At 34.3% G+C, this 19629-nt stretch overlaps 1 protein-coding gene across 8 annotated transcripts; it reads left to right on the top strand.

Annotated features, from left to right (window-relative positions):
- Positions 1-841: 841 nt before the first annotated feature.
- On the top strand, positions 842-18767 carry LOC111004935 (ARM repeat superfamily protein). 8 transcript variants are annotated; one of them, XM_088119456.1, is made up of 27 exons: positions 859-1169; positions 2057-2254; positions 2364-2545; positions 3144-3264; positions 4436-4657; positions 5429-5645; positions 5736-5881; positions 5955-6112; positions 6184-6333; positions 6411-6459; positions 6986-7174; positions 7336-7515; positions 9494-9633; positions 10485-10638; positions 10742-10882; positions 11039-11107; positions 13242-13375; positions 13763-13880; positions 15481-15615; positions 15721-15917; positions 16014-16146; positions 16237-16350; positions 16422-16508; positions 16615-17058; positions 17368-17485; positions 17764-17816; positions 18471-18767. In XM_088119456.1, exons 1-25 carry the CDS (start codon positions 1074-1076, stop codon positions 17455-17457), a joined length of 3864 nt encoding a protein of 1287 aa, XP_087975582.1. In that variant the 5' UTR covers positions 859-1073; the 3' UTR covers positions 17458-17485; positions 17764-17816; positions 18471-18767. The 8 variants fall into 8 exon arrangements, with proteins under 8 accessions (XP_087975585.1, XP_087975582.1, XP_087975583.1 ...); XM_088119457.1 differs by having other exon boundaries at positions 2024-2254; positions 6060-6112; XM_088119454.1 differs by having other exon boundaries at positions 861-1169; positions 2024-2254.
- Positions 18768-19629: the final 862 nt, after the last annotated feature.

Raw genomic sequence — 19629 nt, 5'->3', positions numbered from 1 at the left:
TAAAGTGTCGAGTCATTGATTTCTAACTCACCAAATTATTCACGACTTGTTCCCCTCACCAATTGAAATTTGGTTTTAGAAATTTTTTAGAACTATTTCTAATGATTGGAGACCAAAATTGTTACTTTTTGAAACTCATGAATTAAATAAAAACCTATTTTAAAATTCAGGACTTGTATTTTACCACATTTTATATTATACCTAAATTATCTTTTTCCTTACCTATTTTTATTTTTAATTTTATTTCATCTCATGTTACTCTTAAGCGCTGCATTTGTATCAAATTTTAAAAAAAGTTACTAAGACTATATAAATATATCTAAATATATGTTACTCAAACCACTATAAACTTTTTTCATTCTTCTCTATGCTCTATAGTTATATTAAATTTTTTTCATCAAATCTTACCATAGACAAAAGGTATTTTTTTCCATCAAATTTTAATATGATGAGCAAAAGTGAGGTTCATCTCTCCAATGTGGATTCTACCTCTCTAAATAAACTTAGAAATCTCATCTTGTACCTAAAATAATTAGGTTCTTCCTCTCATTAGTGGTTTTGATTATCTTATTTCTGTGATTAGTGTTAAAAAACGAGGTTCTTCCTCTCATCAGTGTTTTTATTTATTTATTTTATACATTGTTGTTTCTTTTTATGGCCATCATTCAATTTATTAATAAGAGGGAAGTACAGAAAAAATATATTTATTTTGTATCTTTCAAAAAATTAAAGAGCGGTCGAACCACATTAATATTACCCCATATATTATACATATTTAACCAGCCCGATTCAGTCTTTTTTCCCCCACATAACAGAACGGCCGGTTTTTAATCAGTCGCTTACCCAATACGACGCGTAGTTCACACGCGCTCCGTGGGCGGTAGTCTAAAGGCAAAACTAGTTCGCGCGCCATTATCAGAATTTCGCTCTCTTCAGTCGAAACCAGACCATTGCTCGCTAGTCCTGCTCCCTCCCTCCCTCCCTCTCTTCATCTTCATCCGTCTGCTTCTGCTTAGGGTTTCCAGTTCATGCTCCCCAATTCCGATTAGGGTTTCGCATTTTCCCCTTCGCAGATGGACGAGTCTTCGCTGCAAGTTATCTTCGACGTCGGCACTAAATTGAGCAAACACAATCGCTCAACCAAGGATTACATCGTCAAATCCCTTCGGGTAATTTTTCTGCCTTGAATTTTCTTTGCATTTCCGTTTCCGAATTTCTCTTCAAGAAGTTTGACTACACTGTCGTTGGGAGTGTTCTCATTTGCTCTCTGTAGACCGAGTAAGACGTCGACTATAGTTTTCGTTCATATATATTCGCTTCTAATATTAAGTTGATACATGATGAAATCGTTGACGAAGATCGAATGGGTTTTCACGGGGTTTAGTTTAAATTTCCCGGCGATAAGTTTTCAGCGTAGTATTTGTTAATTATCTCCAATTAAGAATGTGAGGAGGCAGCTTCTGTTCATACTCTAATGACGAATGTGTCTAGTAGTTAGTTGCAGTCGATTTGCACTTTGGACTCGGACATTCCAGCACGTGTGAGACTTGTAAAACATCACTTTATTTTATTTTATCTCATCTCTATCGCTCAACCTCTCTCTGCATCCACAACTAATAATCTCAATATCAAACACTTGAAAGTGTTCACCTCCAATTTATCATCTACACGTATGGTTAAGTTTGAAAATATTTGCATCGTTAATGATTTTGATCATAAAGCCTTCTGGGGAACATATGTTACTCTAATAACTCTGAAGCTGAGGCACTTAACATGTTCCATAGAGCGTTTTAAAAAATCACACAAAAAATTTGTTAGTTCCTCTGTTGTATTTAATATTTCATACATATATCTATTTTGTTAATTCATTAGAATGAAAATAATTCACCAGTTTCCGTTTGGTCTTATTGATAAAACTCCGAGTCTCCTTTTTTGTTTCTACGGTTTTTTTATTGCCTGTAAATGGTCATTTTATTAAACAGTTGTTTTTTGCGTTGCTTGGTCTTTCATTTTTTCATTGCAGCAAGTCATAGATGCTTTTGCATGCTTGGAACAGTCTTACACTCCAGATGCTACAGGGAAGTCAGAACCGGCTAAAATATTAGAGAGTTCTACAAAGCCTCTAAGGAAATCTATAATTAATGGTCTTCTACGGAATAGAGATAAAGATGTGAGACTTCTATTAGCTATATGTGTTGGTGAACTTTTTCGAGTCATGGCCCCAGAACCACCTTTTGAAGACAAGTATCTAAGGGTAACGAATTACTTCTTGATGAAATGTATATTCATTATATAGCGACAATTGTATAAAAATTCATCTTTATGTTTACTATGATATTTATCCCATCTCTTTATTTCTTTAGGACGTTTTTAAACTTCTTTTGAGCCCTTTTTACGAGCTAGCAGATACAACCAGTCCACTTTTCACTCACAGGGTCAAAATACTAGAGACAGTGGCCCGATGTAAATGTTGTGTGATAATGCTTGACATTGGATGCAACGACTTGGTGTTGGAGATGTTTAATACATTTTTCTCTATTTTGAGGTCAATACTCTTATCTTGAACTTCTCCATCTTTGTACTTGTACTCTATTGTTTAATAAATTTTACAAATTTCCTGTTATGCCAATTTGTTAAACTACTCCTTTTTGTAAATTAAGTTTTAAATCTAAGGGAGGACAACCCTCCAAGTGGTTCGTCTTTTTACAACCTGAGGCATTAAATTTCCCAAATATTATCCTTAATACTTACAATTTTAATACGTCAGTTTTGTTGCGAGTAAAAGTTGGACTGTATATTGGGATATTTATAGTTTTGTAGAGGAAGAACTTAATTTATTCTGCTATCATAAAAAATTCAGAAAGGTTCATTTTACGCTTTGTTGTAAGCCTACACAACATTCCTTTGAGGTAATGGATTCATGTTGGGGAGTGTTCAATATAGTTCCATTTCTAGCCCTCAACTAAAATGTCTATAATATACCTTTTTTCTCGCTCATTCTTTTTATACATGTAAGCTTGAAATGGAGAAAGAAGTATTACTTGACAATATGTATGTTTCAATCGTATGTTAATGTGTTTAGTATAATAATTTCAACCTTTTTGAATTGTTTCATATTTACAATAGCTCTTTCTTTTCCATAGAGACTATCACGAGGATGGTGTGGTAAAAAACATTGTGTCAATAATGACTCATATTCTAAGCGAGGATCCCTCTCTACCGCTTGTAGATGTCGTTTTGCATAATCTTGTAAAGGAGGAAAAGGTCAGAATCATTAATTGATGTTTTTTCCCTACTTTTTGGAGGGATCAGAAATATTATTTATTGAGAAATTTATCAACTAGATAAATTTTTTGGTCATTTTTATTATGCTACCTAGCGATAACAATCTTGTTGAATGATGGTGCATTGTATAGGTAGCCGATTTTGCGAGATATGGAAAATTTCATGTTATTTTATTAATAATAAATCTAATTTTTACAAAAGGCAACCCAAGCATCTTATATATTGGCTAGGTTGAAAGCTAAAGGAAGGAACTACACGAGGAAAATAACCATTAATCTAAGGTTATTAGGAAACTTACGAACTGAACTTAAATCTAACTAAAACATAAAAAGTTAAAAAATAGGATAACAATTATAATACACCCCACATCAGTTATTGTCTTCTGAAAAAAAAAAAACTGCTCCCTCAAGTTCAAAATCACTCCTCACTAGGAGAAGGGTAACAGGTACCTAGATCAGAAATGTTGAGTTTAGCGGACAATTCCAACATGTAGGTGTTATTCCTAAATCTCTTCACAATTTTGAAAAGCCTTGGTGGCACTTGCAAAAAAATTTCTACATCCCTGTATAGCCAAGCAAATAAAGTCGTTAAAGGTGATTTGGTATAAAGTTTTATTACACCTAAAATGTCCACCCAATCCCCTTTACGATATGCTCGTGAAGATTAGTGCTGTATATTAGATTAAAGAATGTTTAGGTGGACCTTTGTCTTCAAATAAATTTTGCTTCTTAAATAAAACATGTTAAGGTAAATACTCTGTAATAAGCGAAATTTTTGACTTGAGGCCTTCCAACCACATTTTCAGATACTCGCAGCAAGGTACGGATGTTCAATTACTTTTTAACCAACTTGAGAAGAATTGAAAATGGTGTCCTTCCTCTCTTATGGGTCTTAGTTAACAGCCATCTGACAATTTGACTGTCAAATGCTTGTCATTAGATCTTCATCTAATCTCATGTGTGTTAATATTTTCCAATTGCTAAACAAGCTTCGATCCTTTTGCATGTCACTACGGAGGGATTTTATTTATTTTTTGTTTTGGGAATTTTGTGTTTCTATTGTAGGCCTTGATTTGATTAGTAAAGGAGAAAAAATTGCTTGTTAGACGGGTGTTTGAGTGTTGCCCTGACAACTTTCCACATTTTTTCAGGGTGAACCTACAGCTGCTTCTCGCATTGCACTCTCCATCATTGAAACTTGTGCTGAGACGCTTGAGCCATTTATTTGTGGATTCTTAACATCTTGTCTTTCAGAGAGAGATGTTGTGGGGAGTGAACTTAAAGAATTTTACCATGAAATAATTTTTAGAATTTTCCAACGTGTCCCTCAAATGCTTCTTGCTGTGATTCCGAACTTGACTCTAGAGCTTTTGGTATGTCGTTTGGTTGGTTTATTTTATTCCATTTTCTGGGTTGCAACATGCGACTATTTGTTATTCTCACATTTTTATTTTCATTGATATAATGAATTTAACAAAAGACAGTAGAGAACCAAATGAGTGACCCTAAAAATCTCCAATTTGTCTGATACGAGATGAGGACTAGTTACAAAAGCTTTTGACCTTAGACACCAAGAGGTAAAGACAACATCATCCCAGATATGCCAAACCTCCCAAAACAATGCCCAAAAACTAATGATCCAAAGCAGTTTCTTCTAGTCCTTGAAATTGTTCCCAAATTACTGAAGCACGAAATATTTGGAGGATCTTGGACGTCTTCAAATTTACTATTATTATTATTTTTATTTTTAATTATCTTTTTGTGTGTGTATTTTTGAAGGCAACACCAATTTAGGTTGAGGTAGTGGTAAGGTTTTCTTTTTGAACTCTATTACTTTGGTTCAGCCTACCCCAGGAAAGAGTCCGTTAGAAAACCTTACACTTAATTTTTATTTCCAAAGCTCTTCAAAAAAAAAAAAAAAAAAGAAAAAAAGAAAAAAGAAAAGAAAAAAGAAAAGAAAAAAACGCTGGCCGAAGAATAGGAAATCTTTGGGCCAGATGATTGGATAGAGATTTGACAGAAAATGTCCCACTCCTTTCAAGGCTCTACCATTTCTAATGCTCCCCAAAGTTTTCCTTCAACCATTTAAACATTCCAGGATGCTCAGTTTCTTTGTTTCCTCATTATATCTCTATCCTTTGTAGACGGATCAAGTTGATGTTAGAATAAAAGCGGTTAAAATCATCGGGAGACTTTTAGCTCTACCTGAACACCATGTAGCAAAGAAGTACCGAGGACTTTTTATGGAATTCTTGAAAAGGTTTTGTGACAAGTCAGCAGAAGTGAGAATTCATGCCATCCAATGTGCTAAAGATTGTTATATGGCCAATCCTGCTAGTTCAGAATCTCTTGAAGTTCTGGGTCAGTGATTTAGTAGTTATGATGTCATTAAGATTCTTCAATCCATTATGTACAATATATCTAATTAGTTGGTATTCGTGAACATAACAGCTGCAGTTGAAGAACGATTATTAGACTTGGATGATAGAGTGAGAACACAAGCAATAGTTGTTATTTGCGATATTGTCCGGTCAAATATCAAATTTGTTCCAGTGAGACTAATATATCAAGCTATTGAAAGACTACGAGATAAGAGGGTATTTTATTGTATATGGTTTTTGTATGCACTAAGCAATCAAAACTCACCTAATATTTGATTTGTTTTTTTAGATATCAGTTAGAAAAAAAGCCCTTCAGAAATTGTTGGAAGTATATCGAGATTATTGTGATAAATGTTCCAAAGGCCAATTGAATTTGAACGATGACTTTGAACAGATCCCATGTAAAGTCTTGATGCTTTGCTATGATAAAGATTGTAAGGAGTACAGGTTGGCTTATCACCTCTTGGATTGAAAGCATAACAATAGTTTTCAATATAATAATTATTACCACATTATAGGTCCCAGTGCATGGAATTTGTTCTGGTGGAAGATTTATTCCCACCTCATCTCTCTATTGAGGAAAGGACTATACACTGGATTCATTTATTCTCTCTTTTCAATATCCATCATGAGAAGGCTCTCAGATATGTTTTTCTGCAAAAACAAAGGTATTATCACTAGCATTGCTTTCCTGCTACAATTAAGTTATAATACTACATTTTTCTTTCATTGTTTTCCTTTGTAGGTTACAAAATGAGTTGCAAAGTTATTTGGCTCTACGAAAAAAGGACAAGGTATGTTCCTAACTTCTAAATTCTGTAGTTAGGTAAATTGTTTGCTGGATTATAGATTCATTTGTGCATGATACTGATAATGTTGCGAAGTTTTAGTCGACTTATGTTTCATTTGTTTTGTACATAAAAATATGATTGTCTTTTAAATACATCTTCAAGTTTTTCAAAATTCATCAGGGTGTGAAATTGTTGTGTAATAATGCATTTAAGAAATCGACACATATAGTTGTGATTAACCTTATGAAGTTGTATTTCGCTCCAAAATTACTGAACTCTATTTTTTTCCCAAAGTTTTTCTGTGACACATGCATTATATTGTTGACCATGGAGATGACCTCTCATATACTCTTTTTTTTTTAATAATTTTTTTATAATTTTTTAAAAATTTTTATTGCCAAAGGTAAATCTCGTGACATGCAATTGAATTATGTTGATAAAAACAACCTTCTTTACAAGTCACAATGTCTGTTGTCTAAACAAACAATTTAATGGATCTTAGTAACATTTCTTTGTCTTGTTGCTACAGGAGAACCGATCAGAAGAGATAGAAAAGAAAATTGTAACTGCATTTATCAATATGGCAGCCTGCTTTCCAGATCCTACAAAAGCAGAGGAGTCCTTTCATAAATTAAACCAAATTAAAGATAATAATGTTTTTAATTTGTTGGAGCTCTTAATGGATAAATTGACAATTGTTGAAGCTCAGGCTACCAGAGTGCGTAGTTTATCTTTTCCTTTTTGTAGCTTATTTTTTTGGTTCATATTGTAGTTGACTTTGACTTTAGGTTGTTTTATACTCTCTTCTATGGGATTTTTTCAGAATGTATATTACCTTGCATTTATTGATAGAATTATGTTTTTTGTTTTGCTTTTCAGGACAAATTTCTGAGGATGATAGGAAGTAAACATCCTCATTTTGAGTTTTTGAAATCACTCTCCTTAAAGTGCTCACATAATTTATTCAGCACAGAGCATGTACGCTATGCATTAGACTGCATTTTGAGTAACAGACTTGGAAACAAACATTTGGAGGCTTCTGCCAGCAAGCTTCTTCTGGTAATTAAAATTGCAATATGTTGATTCTAGGTTGACATGGCCTTGTTAAAAAACATTGTTGATGTAACTTGTTCACTCTCCAAGAATGCTTAAAACATATCATGTGTTAAATCACCCATAGACACAAAACACTGAAGTTGATATGTTAAAGGTATATTGAATTTTTTAATATATTTTTTACAATATAGTTTTAAGTAAAACATTTTTTTTTTTTTTTGTCTTTGTGGATTTATCATTGGTTTAATGCTAACAAAGTTACCTGTTGAAAACTTTTATTAGACGAACCATAGAAGTTTGTATAAAAGTGCTATAGATGACAAGGAGATTTTGGATGAGGCATGTTACTCTAGCTTCTTGGTGGTGTTTTGTTCTGTATACTGTTTTTGTTTAAACTCTTATAATTACTCCTATTTTGACTAGTGATAGTTGTGCTAAAAAAGGAAAAACGACAAAACCAGCTTAGAAGTGTTGGTTCGGTTTTCTAAAGTATAAAACTATAAAATGGTTGGTCGGTTTGATTTGGATAAATCTGTTGGTTTCAGTTGGTTCAGTTTTGGTTGGTTTTTCATTTATGTGTTTTTAATTTTTTTTAAAAAATTATTATTATTATTATTACTATTATTATTTTTTTTATAAAAAACAATTTTACTGACGAGTGAAATTACAAGAAGGGGGAAAAACCCACAAAAAAATCATTGGAGTTGCAAAAAACTTCTGCAATTGGTTAGTAGAGAATTCATACTCTGAGATAGAAAATAAGGAGATGCTTTACACCAAAACATAGCAAGAAGAATGATGTTGTCAAATAGATTGTTGAAAGGTAGCTCTTTGTTAAGGAAGAGCCTATGGTTCCTTTCATTCCAAAATGTCCAAAGAAAGGCTCGGATGATGTGCTCCGCATGGTCTCCTTTCCTTTTTTGAAGGGGTGTCCCACAAAAACAAGAGAGAGTAGGGCTTGGATGTCAAATGGGAGAGCAACCGTCTAGTCAAAGGCAAGGAGGATCTTGTTACAAAAGTCTGTGGCCATTGTGCATGTGTGGAACAAATGAGAGGGTGACTCCCCATCTTTTTTGCAGAGTATGCACCAGTGAGGGGAGAGAGCGAAGAATGGAAGCCTTCGTTGTAGTCTATCCGAGGTGTGATTCCCTTGTGTGCAAGTTCCCAAATAAATAATTTGATTCTTTTGGGGTAGTTATCTCCCCAGATGACTTTGGCAAGATATGGGTGGAGGAAAGATCCCTTCGGAGCCATGTCTGCGAGAAGAGATTTGGTGGAGGAGGTGCCTTTGCTGTCCAGTGGCCAAATCCAGGAGTCTTCACCGATGCAGATGAGGGTGGCTTCTAGTTTGCTAGATAGTGTGGCCCAATATATTATTTCGTCATCCTTTTAAGTGTCACCTAAAACCCAAATCCCGGAAGCATAGATTTGGATTCCAAGTCTCCTTGATAGATGCTATTTTCTGGAGGGAGAGGGCATGAAGACGAGGGAAGGATTATGCAAAGGATGAGTCTGACAGCCATGTATCATACCAGAAGGATGTAGAAGCCCCATTTCTTACATGGGAGGAGATTCTGTCAAAGATAAGGTGCCTCTGTTTGTAGATGTTCCTCCGGGGACCATGGGCAAGGTTTATGGATTTTGAGCCAGGCTTGTATTATGGCCTTCGGTTGAGTATTGTGTTTGACATTGGTTTTGGCAAAAACCCAACGAACTCAAATTTCTTACACACCCTAATTATTGATAGTTGGAAAGCCTTGTATTCACTGAACACTTGGAATTGATAGAACGTCTTCTTATCTCTATTTTGGTGTTTATATGTTTCTTTCGTAAGAGTTGTTTCTCACTAAGAAAAGTTCTCAAATCTTTCAAGGAACTTTACTTATTATCTTATTTCTGAACAAAAGAATTTTGTTGCTTTATAATACCTCACTAGTGTGAAGGACCTCAATACTTAGTCAACACGTTCGTTTCATTTTAGGCTATTATCAACACTTTCCCCTCACTCATCAGAGGCTCGGAAGGCCAGCTTCTGAGATTGTTGGAAGAAAGAAACTCAATTGATAGTAGGCTGATCAAGGTATTGTCAAAAGCAGGCCCTCACTTATCAATTGAACTCAGGTAATTGCCATTATCCACTTATGTTTGTGTTTATTAAACGTCATTTTACAAGAGCTTGATTTGGCCTTTTCTTTTTTGTTATCATTGCAATTTAATTATAAATCTTCTTTAGCTTTTAAACAATTATTGCAGAATTTGGATTCTATTTCTGCTTAGATGAAAATTTTAATGATGTCGTTGCTTTAACAGATCTCCTTGCTCGGAGAAACCTTACCTTTTACTTTAAAGTTTGTCTATTAAAAGAGGTGGACAATTGACACGAGATGTATGGTGTGTCCTTCACTAGTTTTTTTAATTACAATCTTATGATATTAATACATGGTTGGAAAGCTGTCATTCACTAGTTTTTTTGTTAGGCGGGGGCTTTCTCATCCCCCGGCCTCTAGGCTGTTCCTCCTCTTTTTCGACACAGGTTTCCTATGAAAAAAAAAGAGAGAGAGAGAGAGATGTATGCTGTGAAATCTCTCTTGAATAATGCTTTTGTAAGACGTATGCTTAGTTGATAATTGATATAAGAAAACATCTTACCTAATGAAAGTTTAGTTTGAACAGTTTATTTTTTATTTTTTAATGTTGGGCATCCATGTTTGAAGTCTTTGATTGTTAGCTTTATGCTTAGGATGATATTCTTCGGTGGTTTGAGGTTAGTTGGCTAATTTATGGCATTATACTGAGAGAAAAAGAATTTGAAATACTTTAGTGTATATTCCTTGGATGAAAAAAAAACTGAATTTTTTACTAAGACTCTTCAGTGTTGCATGCACAAGTCTTAAGATGTGCAATATGAGTGATGCGGTGCACATGAACTGAACTTGTACTGTTATGATGTGATGCATCCTAAAATTTCTTAGTTCTTTCTGTTTCCCTTCCCTTGGTAGAGATGTATACCCATTTCTGGAGAGGTTATGCTTGGAGGGTACTCGTGCTCAATCAAAGAGTGCTGTTTCTGCCATTTCTACTTTAGCTGGTACTTCTGGGCATTTTTGGTTCTCTAAACTATGTAAGGTATGCACAATATTTTCAAAGCACTGCTATTCATATATTCTTTTAGTTTTAGGTTATGTGACATTCGGGAAAAAAGGCTTACGGAACCTTTCTTTTTTTCCAGGAACTTGTTGATTCTCTACACAGAGGAATAAATCTCCCAACAGTATTGCAATCTTTAGGTTGTGTTGCAAAATATTCTGTTTCAACATTTGATGATCAGGATGTAGGGATCACACCTTATATATATGAGAAAATCCTCCAAGTAATTCTTGTGAACTTAATTTTTAAAATTTTTTAAAAAATAATTATATGAGATCTGATCTTCAATTCTAGTGCCTTCTAGTTTTGTTGAGTTTTAGCTTTTGAGTCAATCAGTCACAGAAATTTGTTGACCTATTTGTGAACCTTATTTATGTAGGTGGACTTATCAGATGATTTAAATATATTAGATGGTGATGCTGCATGTAGCAATTCTTGCGATTTAAAGGTAAATATTTGGAGACTTGGGTTTCATTTCTTTTTCAGTTTATGAAGTTGCAATCTTCACTTGTTTGCTAAGATCAAGCGTGGTATATGTTCTTATCAGTTTAATTTTACACTTGTTTGCATCACATGGGCATTGGAGGAAGTTTGTATGAGGATTAACTTGTCATTTACTCAGATAAGCTTTTTCTTTTTAATTATTTTTATGAAAGGTTTGTTTTTTTTTAAAGAAGAAAATGACGGCAATCCATAGCTACCCGAAACATTAGAAATCGAAGATGCAGGTTTTTACTATTTGTCCTGCAAAGGCAGCAGCAACTCAGTTGAAAAGAAATAATGCTTTCTTTTTGGAATAACCTGTGTGGTATAGATATAAAGAATTTTATCTTCTAGGACATTTTCTCCCCAAATTGCCTAGAGAAAAGCATAGAAAATTTGTTCAAGAAGACTCTTGAGATCCAACCAGCATCTTCTAACTTCTGTGAGGTTGACATCCATATCCCAGACTGTGGACAGGCTAAACCTCACTTTGTGATCCTTGAATGCACAGGCTATCTCTCAATCTCTCAATCTGTCATTCCAATTCCATTCTCTTCATCCCAACATTAGCCTCTGAAAAATTGTTGGACAAAACTTACCAGAGGTGATTGCTGGATATCTGCACATTTATCCTTTTAGTACTTGATTCTAGTTTCTTGTCTCAATTTAAAAGCATGAAATTGAAATTGGCTAACTTGTTCCAATAGCTAGAAATTAGGTGGGCTATTATGTTGCCCTTGGGGAAAGCCCAATTGGCTAGGGCTTGCAGTCTCTTGGTTATACTGGCTTAGAGATCTCAAGTTCGAATCTTCTGGTGAGCTTAATACCAAAAACGACTGATGTCTCCCAGGTTTGGGCCTTGGGACGGGGGCGGGCGCGGGTGCTCCTGGGTATGGCAGAGCAAAGCTCCGACTCCTAGTTCTAAAAACAATGGTGGCCTATTATGCCTATTCAACTCAAAGATATGTATCAGATCCCTAGTCTCTTTTCACTCATCTCTTACGCCGTCACAGGAAAGGAGAGTAAATCTGAATTTACCATATCATTCACTTTCTTGAAATCAAATTTTGATCCCATTGCATTTTCTTCTCTCCAATACTATTTCTATTTCAATTCTTTTGTTCCTATCACCAATCACCTAGGCAAAACTCACGAAAAAGAGGACTTAGACAACCTCACATTTTCAAATTTGAACTAGGTTGGATCTGAGAAAAAGAACTAATCTCGGACTGTGGGGAATTGATCTAAATTAGCCTTCATTCTCCTTGAAATTCTAGAGTTGTGATACTAGCTATCCACTCCAGAAAATTTTCAATATATGACATAATAGGAGAATTCCTCGTATTAGATGGGGAGAAATGATTGTCTGAGGTTGGGAATTCAATCAAATTATGATCTTCAATCATCCTATTGACCCTCTCATTTCTAACCATTTTGGTTCTCGGCCACTTGGCCGTCTCACTTCTACAATGAGCTAGGACCTTACCGGGATGAGTTCTGACCTTTAACGGGGTCGGAACAAGCTTAAAACGTCAATCAGGTACTACCGAGAGATTATTACCTTTTAACTATGTCAAAACTAGCTTATCGGGTCCATCGGACGCCTCTAAGTGGGGTAGAATGTCACAACCATACTAGTAGAGAGTAGGTTGTGACGCCCACGTAGTAGACAAGTAGTGGCGACACGTGGGCCATGTTGAGGGCCGAGAGAGAAGTGCCGTGGGTGCATCACCTGTCACACCCCAAGGATGTGCACAAGAATGTTAGAAGAAGGCTCTCTCCATGGCATTGAACAGTAAAAAGAATTTGTATCAATGACAACTTCTTTTTAACTTCTTTTTTAGGGTGGAAAAAAGTAAAGCTATATTAATTCAATATCTCAGATAAGATAAATTCTTGCAATTTTAAATTGATTTGATTGAATTCACGTGATGGGAGATACATTTTGTTCTTGAATCATTGGAAAGGTCTTAGTTTTTGAATATTCACACTATTAAAAAAAACATTGAGACAGTTATGAATTCACGTCCTCCTTGGTGGGTTAAGGATGACGTTTCTACATCTTTGTTGTGTTATCCTCTTTTCTCTTTCCCCTGCAGATTTATGGGCTGAAAACACTTGTTAAGAGTTTTTTGCCACATCAAGGAACTCCTCGAAGAAATATTGATGAGTTTCTGAACATTTTATCAAGGATGCTGAAAATGTGTGAAACCTCGGTTGAGATCATCCCCACGTATGTATTCAAGTGCATTGATGCATAAAACTTGTTTTAGAAACTTCTTAATGATCAGGAATGCTACGAATTATGAGTTAATTCTTGTTTAGCAAGTTTTAGACCTACAATCTTGGGATTGGACCTGAAGATTACATCATTTATTGTTATCCCGATTTTTCTTACTATGGCACATTCCCTTGTTTTTTTTTTTTAATTCTTTACTAAACATGTACATCTTCTTGCGTTTCTTAATTTCAAGAAAACAAACCTTTTTTTTTTTTTTATTTCTCTCGCTCAAGATCTATATTTTTTACTTTTCTGTAAGCTTAGTCGTTAATAAAAATTATAACAAAGTATTTATCTGCTTCTGCTAAGCTTTTAACTTCGGGAGACTTTATAATGCAGTGAAGATTACAAGGCTCAAATCAGATTAGCCGCTGCAAAATCAGTTATTTGTCTTGCCAGAAAATGGGATTTACAAATTGGACCGGAGATTTTTCGTTTGACAATCTTGATGGCGAAGGTACATTTGTTTGGTTGTTGTGCTCATAAATTTGAATACGCACAGGCTAACATTAACTATAAGAAAACTGGGAGCTCATTGAGCAAGCAGTGTTAATTATTAATTCATTAAACAAGGTGCATGACTAATTGTTAATAGAGGATAAAGATACCCTAGACTGCATAAAAAGATAGCCGTTATTCCTTTGAACTAGTGCTGATGGCAGTATATTTCAATGTTTTTGTTGAGTTTGATGCCCGTGATTAGAATTGTTTTTTTATCCAATAATTTAACGTTTCTTATTTAGTTGCCCCCAAGGGATTGCTCTATTGGCAAGGGCAAAGGGTCCTCTGGTATCACCTACCATGAAGTTGTGTTCAAACTTTTGGGTGAACTTAATATCAAAATCCCTTGATATCTCCAGGATCTGGCCCTTGGGACGAGTGTGGGTTCCCGAGAAAAGAAAAGGATATTTAGTATTTTTGTTCAAAATGTTACACTAATGCTCAAAATACTGCCCAAAAAATTGCCGTAACTTTTGGAATTGTGCTGTCCTAACTTGTAATAGAAATAAAAGATAGCTTATTATGGAAAGCTAAACGGATAGTCTTTAGTACATATGAAACAACGATTTCTTGGAAGTAGTCCATGCTATAGTTGCAACAATTTCATGCGTAATACACCAAGGGAAGGTTTATGAGACAATAACCCAAGAACATTTGCATTTTAGATAAAGTTCTAGAGTCGGGAAGTTTATGTATGAGGTTTAATGTAACAAACTAAGTAATGGGTTAAAAATAAAGATGAATAATTATAAAATAATTGAAACAATTTGTCATATGTTTAGAGGCTCATGGGTCTGCTGTCCAAGTGTTGGAGTTTTTCAATTTTGAGAAACTATACATGTGTCATGGTGTAATATATTTCTTCTTCTTTTTTTTTTTTTTTGTGAAAGAAACAATTTCATTGATAACATGAAATTACAAAAGTCCCATAGAGGGATTACATGAAGCACTTCCAATTGGCTATAAGGGAAGAGTAACTATAGTGATGGAAAAGAGGAGAACCTTTACACCATGTAATAACTAGATAGACTATAGCATCAAAAAGCCGCTCGTAAGGGAGAAATTTGGCGTTGAAAGTCCTTTGATTTCTTTCTCTCCAAAGAAGCCAAAAGAAGCACGAATGAAATTCATCCAGAGAAGCTTTTTTTCCTTTTTAAAAGGGTGGCCATGGTGTAATATATTTCAGTATGTATAACAGATTTTTTTTACATTTTTACCTTAATGTAATAAAAAGATTGATTCAAAATACAAATAGAAAATATCTTTGACATGTTAGACAAAAGTAAAGTGAAAACTGGAAACTAAAAGTATTCTTTAATAAATAGAACAAATCGAGCAATCTTTGTTCTTCTGGATGAAGTTTTACTAAAATGTATATAGAGAATATGTCATTCAGTTCAACCTACTTCATCTTCATCTATTTGTGCGGACATCAGTTTATTTTACTTTGAAATTTACTCCTTGGTTGCTCTATTTCTTGTTGATCTGATGGATATTAGTCTTCCAAGTGACCCCTTTATGAGCAGTTGGTACTTTTATTTCCTGTTACCTTCCAGGACTCCTCTTCTGTTGTTAGAAGGCTATTTATTGATAAAGCACACAAGTTACTAAAGGAGCAGGCTATACCTACTCGATATGCTTGTGCTTTTGCATTCTGCATCTCGGATAGTGTGAAAGATCTTCAGGATGATGTATGTCCATTTCTATCAATTATTCAGTATTAATATTATTCTTCGGTACCTTTGCTGTATGGTTTTATGCTTCATTTTGTGACTATACTCTTCATTTCATTTCAGTCACTTAAATATATGGCAGAATTTATTGAGCAATACAGTAAGATAGCACAGATTCATCAAACTTCTGTGGTTCAAGATGGATCAATGACTTTATTCCCAGCATATATCGTAGTGTTCTTGATATATATTCTAGCTCATGATTCAGGCTTCCCACATTTAGACTGTCAAGACGAAAAAGTATATGCTCAATTTTGTAGGTAAATGTGCCTTTGGTGTGAATCTTTGTTCATTTTAAGTTTTTCCAGTCCATAATACCAATTGGTGTCTCTGCTTGAAATATGCTCTTTTTGCAGCCCACTTCTATTTGTGTTGCAGATGTTTATCAATGCAGATGTAAATGCTGCCAGGGATACTGTTTTGTATTTGCACAGTATTTTTCGTGCCATCAGAAGGGTGGAGGATGCTGTCAATATTGATATATCACCTGTGAGAGTTCATTGTAATGGATTTACATTATCGCTGGCATTTGTTGCCACACATTTCATCAACTGAATGGGTTTTTGTTTATAATTCCAGAAGCTGCACATCTTGGCAGACATTGGACTCTCGTTTGTAACTTCTCTAAATAATTATGGAGTCTCCCTGTCATGTGCCCCAAAGCAGATTTTACTGCCATTGTCACTATATAGAGTAAGTTGGCCAAAGAAATTTGACGTGGTGTGTGCTTGAGGAATACGACCTCAAGTGAATGTTTTTTGCAGGTAAATTCCAGGCAGCTTTCTCAGCATTCTTATGATGAATGTTTTGTTGGAAGAGTTCTTAAGGCATTTCAATCTCAAATCATTTTGGTATGTCGCTAAAGTCATTCTTTAGTCTTTACTGATCATCTTATGAATTCCATATGATTTTTCATTTGTCATTTTGTTGCATGAAATTTGTCATTGCCCATGAAAGCCTGCAAATACGACAAGAGGTGATCAAAAGTGGCTGGAGAGTAACATGCAAACAAACATCAACCCCTGTTCCTCAATGAGCATGAGAGCTTGTAAGCAAGTTGAAATCATCACCTCAAAAGCAATGAAAAAAAGTAAAATTGTTAATCAGGAGAATATTGTTGGCCGGAGGCGAAAACGAGCGGTCTCTCCAACGACGTCCACATCAATTGAATTGCATGAACGTTCTCAAGTTTTTCAACGAAATTTTCCAACAAATAGAGATAAAAATAAATTATCTTCTGAACTTGAAACCACAGAAGCTTCTCCGGTAGAAACACATGCATCCATCCAGAGTGTGGATATGAATGTAACTTCTCAGGACAATGTATTGGCAGACAGCAGTTTTGATGATGAGTCCTCAATGCATGTCAACGACCAGCTTACTAATACATGCAGTATGAAGGTCGAAATTCTTCTTAAGATTCTTTTGTTTATTCCCGAGGGTTATACCAAGTTATGCAGTTAATTTTTTGTGAAATGGTTTGGTTAATCAGCTAATTGAAAAATTATATTCACTAGAGACAATACTCAACGATCTAGTTTTTCATTCTTTTAACTTTGTTATCTGCTTATGCATGTCCACTTCCTTAACAATGTGAAAGATGAGTAACCCCTCGTTTGAATGGTCAATAAATCAGTGCCTGGCTCCACATCTTTGTATGTCTGATATTGATATTGCCTTAATACTCTACACTGTGTATCTAATTAGCAGATGTTGCAGGTCACAAATATTAGTGGGAATGTTGAACTGCTGAGCTCAGAAACTGATAGTTTGGATACTATACAAGATGGTGTTTCCTAGTGTAAGGGGCAAGAGCAATTATGGGGATGTAAGATTAAACAATTTAGACGAATTATGCTTACTGTTCTGCAAAATTTAGCTTGAATCAACTACCGCTGCATTCGATATGGAACTGAAAATGATTATAAGGGATAGAATATAAACTATCACTCCTATAATAACAATCCAGTACTCAAGGCTATTATTTCTTCTCGTTATTGGAATATGGCTTTTTAGTGATTGGAATTCTCAAACTAACCTCTGCCTTATGTTTTATCTTCATTGCAAAGAAATATTCTTGCATCTGATATGTAATTTCTTCTGCAGGACATGAATATGGGCAATGGTTCCAAGACGGAGACATGTCATGTACAACCTTAGTAAGTTTTTGAATTTCTAGTTTTTGTACCGAACATAATTTTCTTGCATTTTGATGCCCATTTTTCTTTCCCGTTACAGTAAGATTTTAAGTGGTATATTGCTATCGGGTGAAAAAGGGGGAGGGCAAGAGTATGCTGATAACTTAGAAAAATAAAATAAAATAAAAGAGAACAATGGACATGGGGTATTTGATTTCACCAAGTACAGCCACCAATAGAGAGAGGATGATCTATTAGAGAGAGATCAATTAACCTATTGAAGTGCCTTTTGTACTTGTTAAAGAATGCCAAGTAGCTTTCTCAAAGCACCACCTAACAAAATTAAAGAAGTTGGAGATTAGGCCAAAAACTATCATCAGAAACAAAATGCATCCCAGCATAAAATTTTAAGAGAAAATCCGTCATGAGTAACCTTTGAAAACGTAAAGGAACTCACCGAGAATGAGTTTAAGTCATAGTAGCCACCTATTTAAGATTTAAAATCTTACAAATTTTCTTGGCAACTAAATGTAGTAGAATCCGATGCTAAGTACTATACACCCATATGAAGATTTACTCAAATTCAATATTATATTTTTATGGTCACGATAGTCTCCTTGTGTCGAGTGACGATAATATTAATGTATGCACCTAATAATTTGCGTTCATTTTCAGGTTGTCGGAAGTCAAACGAAAAGCAGGAATCAATTACGAGCATTTTACTGTCTTGAGTTGAGGTGTTAGTGTCTTACCCCTTTCATTTTTGGGTTGTAAAAATGGTAGTGTGCTTAGTCTTTATAGAAATGAACACTTGATTTCCATAAAAAGGAAAAAAAAATAGTGAAATTGAAATTGGATGCAATGTTTGGCTTGTATATATTATCTCCCCAACACCACTGGAGAAAATTCTCTGTACAGAAACATTTCTTTTGGACAATCATTTTTAAATCGAATGAACATTTTAGAGAGTAACTGCATTATTTAAGTGATGGCTTTGAGCCGTATCAAAAATTTCAGTTTTTTTTTTAATTAATTACATGATTTTATTTTTTATTTTTATTTTTTGCGAAGTTTCTATAAAAATTAGTTTCTGCAATTTTTAAAAGATTTTCTTGCCATTAGTTTCTTATCTTGGTCGTAACATAAAGTTGATTTTATTATAAAAAAATATGTAAAATATGTAACTGTGTCTTTGGTGGCATGATTACTAATTTACTACAAATTATTTTCTAAGATTTTGAAACAGGAAGGAATGAAATATTTTATGATTAGGTATAGAGTCATCGTCAAAGAATTTATTTGGGTCCGTATGATTCTGTAATGTTTGAGAAAGACTATAAAATATTTTCTCAAAAAAGAAAAAAAAAAGAAAGACTATAAAATAAATTAAAGTTGCCCTACCTCTGCGTGTACTAAAAGAAATCAAAGTTGAAACTTATAGATTAATAGGGAACAAAATGAAACGAGTAAATTTGGATGGTGAGTTTCTTTCCTCCAAAAAATAAAAAATAATAACAACAAATTGGAATGGTGCTATGCTGTTTACCTTTGTAGAAAACTGTCATTTAATGTTTTCCAATTGATCTGACGTCTAATTAATTATTATTGATTGTAGTGGTCCATTATAATTAATCACACTTTAAAAAAAATTATATAAATATATATATATATAGTTAGTCAAACTATTGATTTATGATATTCAATGCCCAAGAACTATAAATATTATACTTAATATAACAAAATTAGTTAATTATTTTTAGTAAATATCAGCACAGTATAGTGGTTAAAATATCTTGCTATTTCTTTGGAGATTAGAATTTTCCTTTTCTATAAG

Source organism: Momordica charantia, assembly GCF_013281855.1.
Source record: "Momordica charantia cultivar OHB3-1 chromosome 11 unlocalized genomic scaffold, Mcharantia_2.0 BLBB01000011.1, whole genome shotgun sequence".
NCBI classification, from domain to species: Eukaryota; Viridiplantae; Streptophyta; class Magnoliopsida; order Cucurbitales; family Cucurbitaceae; genus Momordica; species Momordica charantia.
This window is presented reverse-complemented; position numbering and strand designations above follow the sequence as displayed.